The following is a 9,798-nucleotide window of genomic DNA, read 5'->3' as shown; positions in this document are numbered from 1 at the left end:
TAAAATGGTAGTGATCTACCCCACAGGGTAACTGGAGGGATGAACCATGAAAACAGTTCGGTCTCTAGCACGTAGTAGGTTCTCAAGAAAAAAAAAAAAAGGCCCTAAGTGGACATTTAAAGGGTGTATGAGGAGGCAGGCTGCCAGCTGAGGGACCCGGGAGGAGGTGATACTTAGGGAGTAGGCTGGGGAGGGGAAGCGGGGAACTGCAGGCAGGCTCTGGGGTCGGAGAGTCCCTGATGTTGCCACCCCCCACACACACACCTCCTGCTCTGAGAAGCACTGCCTCCCAGCCCTCTGGAACCATTCAGATCCCTGGAGCGTTCAAGTCCCATCACTGGGTGGGAGGCTCTGGAGGTGGCAGGATCACACAGCTGCTCAGATTTCCAGAAGTTGTTGGTTTTTTTTTTTTTTTTCTTTTCACGTCCTGTTTTAAATAGCTTTGTTTTCCAAGGGTCATATGACCGCGCCTACTCCACCCACGCAGGCCAGGGGCGGGCGGGGCGCCGGCCCTCGCGGGTGTCGCAATGTCGGGCCAGTAAGTGTGGATCGGCTGTCTGTCGGCGGCCACGTGACCCGCCCCGGGGATAAATAGACGGCGCGGTCTGGGCTTTGCACAGTCGCCCTCCCGCCTCCACGAGCCCGTCCCGAGACGTCGGAGCCAGCACCGGACCCCGCACCAGCACCACCGCAGGATGGAGCGCCCGCAGCCCGACAGGCAAGCGCGGGGCGAGGGACCGGCCTCTCCCGGGAGGGGCAGCCCCTGCCCCTGCCCCTGCTCTCCTGCCGAGCTGCCGAGACTCAGCCGGGAAGCAGGAAGCGACCTCGCTGGGCGGCCGGCCTCTTGGGCTTTGGTATAAGGAGGAGCGGGGTTCCAGTCCCGCCCGGTGGGGTAGTCGGAGCGATGAAAGATGAATTACATGCCTGGCTCCGGGTGGGTGACCCGATGGGAGTGTTGCCGTGGGATCCAACTTTGTTTTTGGCTTTGGACTTGTGTGTGCTTGGAGGTGGCCGTGTGCTGAATCCGAGATCCTGGGGGCTGTCCAAGGCTGGCTGTGAGTGCCTGCTTTTCTCACTAGAGCCCCCTCTTGGCCGCATCCACCTCTCACTACCTGTTGAATGCAGGAGCAGGACATCACCGTGGCTTCTGTGTCCCCATTTACTGATGAGAATGGCACAGCTGGGGGAGGCAGCAAGGCCAAGGTTCCCTGGCTAGCTGGGATGTGAACCTTGGTTTGTCCCCCTCCAAGTCTGGCTCCTTTCCTTCTCCCAAGAATTTGATCAGCACGTACAGAAGAGGGGATGATGTTTCTGGAAGAGGTGTGGGAGAGAAAGGAGAATGACCCTTTTCTCGGGAGGCGGATGCAGACATACGGCAGAAATACTCGCCGAAAGGGACTTTTTCTTGAGTAAAGCTGAATTGACTTAGCCTTTTTAACTCAAACACATCTGTGATGAGCAAAACATTATGAGGGGTCATGAGATTTGTATCTGAGCCCAACAAAGTTAATGAATTAAATCTTGGGTCTGAAAGCCAATCAAAGCACTTACAAAGCTGAACGTGAACGTGCATCCTGCCAACTGCTGCCTCTCCCGGGGTTGTGCTACTGCCTCCTCTCCTCCACTGAGAATAACTGGTACCAGGACTTCCCTCTCGGTTTGTTACATAGTATCTTAATGACTGAAAAGTGTGGATGGGGCTGCAACTTAAGGCAGTTGGGAGCGTGGCGGTTTATTAAGTGGGAGGCTGGATTTCTGCAGAGAAGCCTGATAAAAGCTGACATCTCTTTAAGTCTTGCCGACAGGCGGGGGTACCCTCAGAAGCTCAAGGTTGGGAGGAACTCTGCTCAGGGCCCCCCACCTTGTTCACGTCCCTCCCTTTCTCTGTAGTATGCCCCAGGATTTGTCAGAGGCCCTGAAGGAGGCCACCAAGGAGGTGCACACCGTGGCGGAGAACGCCCAGTTCATGAAGAACTTTCAGAAGGGCGAGGTGACCCGAGAAGGCTTTAAGGTATGTGGCCTGGTGGTACCAGCCCTGGCAGAGGGAATGTTGGGTGTGGGTGCTCCCAAGGCTCAGGGCAGTGGTTTAAGTGGGGGTGGGGACCAGGGATGCTGAGGGGCCAGATGGGCATATTCAAGGGAATCTTTTTACAGATCGTGACTTTGAGGCTCAGAGAGGGGAGGTGACTTACCCAAGGTCACACAGCAGATTCACAGCCTGCTATGTGGTGTTGTGGAGGGGCTGGGGCAGTACTACCATCAGCTGACCACCTAGGCTCTGCTTGGCATTTTACTTAATTTCTAATTAGTGCCTCAGTCTTGATAAGGAAGATGAGGAAGGGAAGGCTCAGAGAGACTAAGTAAATACCAGAAGGTCACACAGCCAGTAGGTAAATGGGGAAGGCCAAAATGGAACCAAGGCTGGTTTCGTTTCAGAGCTTATGCTTCTGATCTAGTTCTCATCTGCCTCTGAAGGCAAGGGGGAATGTGGGTTCGAGCCCGAGCGCATCCATTTCCTAATAGTAAGACTAAGGACACCTCATCTGTCCTCCCTAAGGTACCTTTTTCTCATCCATGAAATGAGATTTTTCAACAGCAGGGTTTTCTTTCCTTCTTCATTTTTTTTGTCTGTGCTGCATGGCACGCGGGGTCTTAGTTCCCCGACCAGGGATCGAACCCGTGCCCCCTGCAGTGGAAGCTCAGAGTCCTAACCGCTGGATTGCCAGGGAATTCCCTGCAGGGTTTTCTTAAGTGCCCGTTGTATGTGAGGCACAGGTTTTGCTATTTCCCAGTACAACTGTGAAATTCATACAAATAGAAGGAAAGCATGTGGCAAAGAACCAGGCAGGTGCTGGGTGTGAGGAAAGGCTCGTTCCGGTTGAGCTGTGGGGCTGGGAGCTGTAGCCCTCCACTCCTGACACCCCTGCCTTTTGCTTTCGGGAGCTCTCCCACTTCCAACATGAGAGGTGCTTCAGTGAAGGGAGATTTAAGGTGCAGCTCTAATGGGTTGGGGCCCTGGGCTATGCCCTTGCTCCCTTGTCCTCCTCCACCCAAAAAAAAAAAAAAAAAAAGGCTGACATACAGTTGCTGAAATGAGGCTGGGGCAGAGGCAGTGGGGACGTGGCTGCTGGAGTATCCCAACCCCAGCCACTGTAGACTTTGGGTCTTTCTTCTCAGCCACTGAGTTCAAAGGCAGCACAAAGGTCCGCGAGAGGATCCAGTGCTCACTCGGATTATGCTGATGGAGGTGGCATTTTTTTTATCACCATGGCCTCTGACTCAAGGGCTAAGTGCCCGGCTGCACCTAGTGCTTTACCTGTGTCATCCTGCTGGACCTGCACACCAGCCCATTACTGTGTGGTTGGATTACCCCTCTTTGCAGGGAAGGGAACCGAGGCTTGTGCAGAGCCACTCAGACCTCACATCGCCCAGAGAGGGCGAGTGGCTTATCCATGGTCACACAGCTGAGGACTGGCTGAGCCGGGTTAGAACCAGGCCGGTCAGAGTCGAAGGCCCAGGCTGTTCTGTACCAGGCTGCTTGGCTTTCTGCCCCGGTGAGAAATGGTGCTGCCGTGAACGTTTATGGCTCAGAAATCGTCTGGAAACCTCCACCAAAGCACTTATCTTTTGTCCTCTTTCAAACTCAAACTAGAGAATTAATGTGTAACAGGAGTTCCCCGAACCGAGGAGCACTGGCCCTGTCCCCCAGCTCAGCTTCCAGAGGGGTCCTTTGGGGAGGAGAACCATGCCCTGTAGATGGTCATCGAGAGGTCAAAGGCCGGAGGTGCCTGGCATCTCCTATAAGTACTTTCATTCACGTACGTTTTCCAGAGCCAGGATGGCCCCCCTAGCCATGCCTGGGCTTGGCTCCATTTCCATTTCTTACTAGCTGTGTGACCTCCATGTCACATACTCTTCTCTGGGCCTTAGTTTCCTTTTCTGTAAAATGGGCATAGCTATGCCTTTGTTGGATTTTTCCAAGGATGAAGTGAGGCTGCGTGTTTTATGCAGTGTGATAAAAGGGTTTTAGGCCCAGACAGCGCATGATCGAACTTCTCTCTTGTGACACTCCCTCTGGCTGCTGTGTGGAGGAGATCGGAGGGGCTGGCAGGAGGTGGGGGCCCGGCCCGGGGAGGTGACGAGGGTCCCTCTGAAGGCAGTAGTGTGAAGGGGCTGGATGGGGAGCTCTTATACCGACCTGCTCGCTCTGGTTTCAGCTGGTAATGGCATCTCTGTACCACATCTATGTGGCCCTGGAGGAGGAGATCGAACACAACAAGGAGAACCCGGTCTACACTCCCCTCTACTTCCCGGAAGAGCTGCACCGAAGGGGCGCCCTCGAGCAGGACATGGCCTTCTGGTACGGGTCCCGCTGGCAGGAGGCCATCCCCTACACGCAGGCCACCAGGCGCTACGTGCAGCGACTCCAAGAGGTGGGGCGCGCCGAGCCTGAGCTGCTGGTGGCCCACACCTACACCCGCTACCTGGGTGACCTGTCCGGGGGCCAGGTCCTCAAGAAGATCGCTCAGAAGGCCCTGGACCTGCCCAGCTCCGGAGAGGGCCTGGCCTTCTTCACTTTCCCCAACATCGCCAGTGCCACCAAGTTCAAGCAGCTGTACCGCTCCCGTATGAACACTCTGGAGATGACCCCCGAGGTCAAGAAGAGGGTCCTCGATGAGGCCAAGGCTGCCTTCCTTCTCAACATCCAGGTGAGGGTCTGGCCGCCCTGTGTGGCCGCCGTGTCCCCCAGCTGCTCCTCCAGGGACATTTTACGCAGAGCAGGGGAGGTGGGGGCCGAGGGTCACGGTTAGGGACAGGGGCTCGGGGGCCAGGGTTCCAGTTCTGCCACTTACTGGCTGGATGATGTTGGACAGATCCCTTAATCGCTTTGTACTTCAGTTTCCTTGTCTGTAAAATGGGGAAATGACATTATCTCGTAAGAGTTGTGAGGTTTAAGCGAATTTAAACCAATCAGGTCCTAATAGCACGGCCTGGCATGGCATCACCTGTCTAATATTAGCTATGGTTATTGTGGGTTGCGAGCATCACCATTGTGGCACTCTGTGGCAGTCCTCTGTGACAACATACAAGTTGCCTGTGCATTTGTGTGTAGCCAGGTTGGCACTGCAGGGGTTACGGGTGCTGTAGACGTGGCCTCCGCCTCCTGGGCCTCAGCTCAGCCAGGGAGGCTGGGTGTGTCTTTCTATAAGTGTCTCAAATCTAGGGGAAGGTGAGCTTCAAGTGAGGCCTTTCCTTGAAGGATGACTTCTTGGGCAGGGCTGGGGGTGGGTGTGTTCCCAGGGCGGGTGAGGTTTCTTCTAATCTGGATGTTTGAGAATCCCATCGCTCTCCCCGCACCTGGAGGCCCCATAGGGACTGGGGCTCCCAGCTTATGCTCTCCCTGGCTCTTTATTCCCAGCCTGGGACCCCAGAAGAGCCTTGTCCGAGCACTTCTTAATGGAGCAATGCCCCTTCCTTGCATTCCCCTAAAAAACAACATCATCACCCACAAAACCTGGTCAGTCCTCCAAGAAAATCTGTCCTTCAGAGAGGTGGTATAGAAAGAACAGGAGCTTTGGAGCCAGAGCCCCATGGGAGAGTTGGCTTGTACTGCCTGACCTCTGGGATAGCCTCGGCCCCAGGCACTGAATCTCTGGGAGCTGCAGTTTTCTCATCTGTAAACCCTGGCTAATGAATACCATGGAGCACACTTAGCAGGGGCGAATCTCACCAAGAGAATGGAGTGCCTGCTAGGGTACCGCTCGTGACATCAGTTGCAGAGCGATGCAACATAAGGGCGTGAGTGGCCACGGTGAACTCTGAATTCACGGTGGCTATTGCTGGGGAGTATTTGGGGAGGAGCAGGCAGGCGGGTCAGATGGACTTGTGACATCTTATCTCTTAAGCTGGGTGAAAGGTCCATGGATGATCAGTATCTTTTCCTGTGATTTTGGTATGTTCTCATGTTTCACAACCACACACCTCAAACCTCCCTTCAGCTGGCCGGTCCCCACCTCTCACAGAGTCATGTGTCTTTTGTCTTGCAGCTGTTTGAGGAGTTGCAAGAACTGCTGGCTCAGGACGCCAAGGACCAGAGCCCCTCGCAGGCACCAGGCCTTCGCAGGCGGGCTGGCAGCAGGGCGCAAGGTGAGGGCTTCCAGGGGGCGGCATTTGGAGGGAGTATGGCGCAGCTCTCTGGCTCCAGCACCTGTTGACTCTTCTGTCTCCTCAATGTTTTAAATGCGAAGTCGGGCGTGGGCAGAGGGCGTGGGGCCAGCCTTCAGCGGGTGACTGCAGCCACGTGGGTGACCCCTCCACGCCTCGGTCTCCCCAGTTCTAGAATCAGGGAGGTTGGGCTCGTTCTAGGTCACTGGCTCGAAAAGAAGACTTGCACACCAAGGACCCTCAGAAGTCACGGCAAAGCCCTCTCCCCTCTTAATTGAGGTTCCTTTGGGGACCTTTTAATGGTTCCCACGCAGAGACGCCCTGACATGGGGCAGGGAGCCCAGAACAGCTGCTAGCTCTTCCCCTGCCATGGACGCGGGGAAGACACGTAACCTCGGGGTCGTGTCTCGTGTCAGTCCCTCCCTCACACTTCTCAGACAGCTCTCGATGGGGTGGCTGTGCTGAGAGAACATCTGGGAAACTTCCAAAAGCACCGGAGTGCTCCACCAAATGTCCCCTGACACCCCTGTGGGTGGCAGTGTGGCTTTGGGAGTTGGGGGAGGGGAGGGGTGAGGCTCAGCCACCTGCTTGGCAGGTCACCTCAGGACTTTGCTCCCGGGGCCGCCCTCGCCCGCCTGCCCTGCGGCTTTCTCATGTGTGCTAGGCCCACGTCGACCCCTCTGTTGGCGGGATTGAGCCCGGGAACGTTGGAATGTGGCCAGTCCTGGTGGGATTGGCTACCTGGTGGGGGTGAGGGGACTTGGCCCTAACGCAATGGTTCTCAAAGTGTGGTTCCCTGGGTATCCTTGGAGGGTACTTCCTCACAATGTAGCCGAAAATGGAAGACTGGAGAGCTTGGAGAAGTAGTAAGCTCCCTGTCTTCGGAGGTATGTAAGCAGTGGCCGGAGAGCTACTGGTTTGCGTTGAGCGGGACTGTACTAGACCCTGCTGAGGCCCCTCTGCTTTGTCTTTCTGTGATGTCAGACGGGCCCACCTCTGTCCTCCTGGTGTTGACACTGTCCCTTTTCTCTTTCAGACTCTGCTCCCACGGAGGCGTCCAGGGGGAAGCCCCAGCTCAGCATCCTCTCCCAGGTGCCGCTCATGCGATGGGTCCTCATGTTCAGCTTTCTGGTGGCAACGGTTGCTGTGGGGCTTTACACCTTGTGAATGTAAGCATGCTGGCTCCTGGCCGTGAACTCTTTTTGGAGCGGGACAGCCTCTTGGCCGACTTCCCTCCCTTGGGCGTGGCGGGTGGGAGCAGCTGTTGGGGTCCCTGCCGTCTCCCTGCGTCCCTCTCTCTCTGGAAGAAAGGAGTCTGCGGCATCTCCCCCAACCAAAAGCACGTCCAGCCAATGACCTGAACTTTAGAGTGGGACGAGGGGTCCTGCCCAGCCCTGAGGGCACCCTCCCCACCCCGTTCCTGCAGTAGAGCCCAAAAGATGTAGCCAGAAGTGACCGCTGTCGTGAACCTCCAAATGCCCTGGGTCCCCGGTCTCCCTGTTGACATGCTGTGACCGCCTGCCCCCTGGGCTGTGGCAATTTTTGTATAAATATGCAAAGATGTTGTGTCTCGTGTTTCCGTCTTGTTTTTGTTGGAGCCACTTTTCGTTCCTGACTCGGCCTGAGCTGCGGTATTTTGTTGTGTTCTGTTTTGTTTTTATAACGGGGTTGGGGTGGGAGGGAGGGGTTTAACAGCACTGTGGCCTTGGTCGCTAACTTTTATGTGAAATAATAAACTACATGGCTTAATAGTAACCTGAAGTGTTTTTCTTGGGTTCTGTTACCTTTGGGGAGCTGACTTGTCCTCACTTGTTTCTTGAAAGCCTGGTGGGGAGAAGGGGTGAAGGTGGGGATGACAGGAGCTGGTTTGGGATGTTGTGCTCTGCTCTGAGGATGGGGGGCGGTGACCTTTAAGCAGTCGGTGGGCAGATCTTTGTGGTGAACGCTGCTTGATACAAGACTCAGCCTTACTGAGGATGGGATTCCCTGTTAGGCTGAAATGAGCAGATTCTGGGGTAAAATTTGTGTCCTGTACAGTGAACCCTAGGGACTGGAGTGTGATCCCTGGTTCAAATCCCTGCTACTCCATTTTGTAGCTCTGCCTTTGGGGTTAGTTATTAACCTTTTTGGGGCCCAGTTCTGTCACTTTTAACATGAATACATGAGACCCAGCTCATCTGTTTTGAGAAGCAAAGGAGATGCATATAAAATACCAACAGTGTATAATACTATTATGAAACAAGGGAGATCAGTGTTTTGTGATTCTTGCTAATCATCTCACCCATGATATCATCTCATTTGATCCTCAGAGAAAAGCTGTGAGGAGTGTTAACGCTCTCTGAGGGTCAGGGAGGATTTAAACCCGGTCCGGCCAGTTCTAAACCCAAGTCTTTTCCACTCTCCGAAGTCCCGAAAGCCACTGAAATGGTAGAAATGCAGCCTCCCAGTCTGGGAGAGTGAAAGCCCTTGGCTGGAGGTTTATTTAGCAAAGCAGGGGACAAGGCTTTTCCTTATACGACTCCTATGTGACTGAGGATTGGGTGCCAGGAGACCTCTCCCTAGTTCTGGCTTTGTCACCAAGTCTGGAACCTTGGTTAAGTCACTTCAAGTCTCCTTGAAACTAACAGTACACCTGCCTCCTACAGCTATTAGGAGGGTCCAGTGGCCTCCAAACCCCAGTCTGTGGATGGTGGCATCACAACACCCGCGTATCCTGGGCCCCACCCGGAGAGGTTCTGATTCTGGAGATCTGGGACAGGACTCCGGAATCGCTGTTTATGAAAAGCTTTGGCGCAGTGGTTAAGAATCTGCCTGCCAATGCAGGGGACACGGGTTCGAGCCCTGGTCGGGGAAGACCCCACATGCTATGGAGCAATTAAGTCCGTGCACCACAATTACCGAGCCTGCGCTCTAGAGCCCGCGAGCCACAACTACTGAAGCCCACGCGCCTAGAGCCCGTGCTCCACAACAAAGAGTAGCCCCCTCAATGAGAAGCCGGTGCACGGCAACGAAGAGTAGCCCCCGCTCGCCGCAACTAGAGAAAGACCGCACACAGCACCGAAGGCCCGACGCAGCCAAAAATAAATAAATAAACTTATTTTTTAAAAAAAGCTTCCTGGGAGATTCCAAGGTGCAACCAGGTCCAGGAGCCACTGTTCATGAGATATGTATGCCAAGGGTAGGCACGCAAAATAGCGACTTAGCTCTTCCCACCCTGGGCCCTGTTGCCAGTTTTTTGTGACAGGGGCATTGATACCATTTGTAGTGACGAAGGAAGGGAGGGAGAGGAGAGAGAACCATCTTAAATTCTACTAACAGGAAAATGGCTGAATAATTTGTATTCTCTTCACACGGTGGAAAATAAAAGCACTGTTAAATAGAACGAGTTAAAGCTATGTCTCCATGCAGAGGGACTTCCCTGAAGGTTCAGATTCGTTTGATCTAATTTTGAAACCCTATAAACAGACTCATATTTTAAACACTCCCCGTAAGTATGTGCCAATGTAGCCTATGGAATGAAAAGTTCTTTCCAATAGTTCAGGTTGCGGGACTTCCTGGTGGCACAGTGGTTAAGACTCTGCGCTCCCAGTGCAGGGGGCCCGGATTCAATCCCTGGTCAGTGAACTAGATCCC

At 54.4% G+C, this 9,798-nt stretch overlaps 1 protein-coding gene across 1 annotated transcript; it reads left to right on the top strand.

Annotated features, from left to right (window-relative positions):
• Positions 1–567: 567 nt before the first annotated feature.
• On the top strand, positions 568–7,740 carry HMOX1 (heme oxygenase 1). The gene is made up of 5 exons (XM_032646473.1): positions 568–718; positions 1,891–2,011; positions 4,218–4,709; positions 6,048–6,147; positions 7,202–7,740. Exons 1-5 carry the CDS (start codon positions 696–698, stop codon positions 7,330–7,332), a joined length of 867 nt encoding a protein of 288 aa, XP_032502364.1. The 5' UTR covers positions 568–695; the 3' UTR covers positions 7,333–7,740.
• Positions 7,741–9,798: the final 2,058 nt, after the last annotated feature.

This window comes from Phocoena sinus, chromosome 10, assembly GCF_008692025.1.
Source record: "Phocoena sinus isolate mPhoSin1 chromosome 10, mPhoSin1.pri, whole genome shotgun sequence".
In the NCBI taxonomy this organism is placed as follows: Eukaryota; Metazoa; Chordata; class Mammalia; order Artiodactyla; family Phocoenidae; genus Phocoena; species Phocoena sinus.
Note: the sequence above shows the minus strand (reverse complement) of the source record. Positions and strands in the feature narration are given on the sequence as shown.

Coding starts and splice junctions, on each gene's coding strand:
- HMOX1 (XM_032646473.1), top strand. CDS start 696: ATGGAGCGCCCGCAGCCCGACAG. Junction 4,710..6,047: donor CCTTCCTTCTCAACATCCAG/GTGAGGGTCTGG, acceptor TTTGTCTTGCAG/CTGTTTGAGGAGTTGCAAGA. Junction 6,148..7,201: donor GGCTGGCAGCAGGGCGCAAG/GTGAGGGCTTCC, acceptor TTTCTCTTTCAG/ACTCTGCTCCCACGGAGGCG.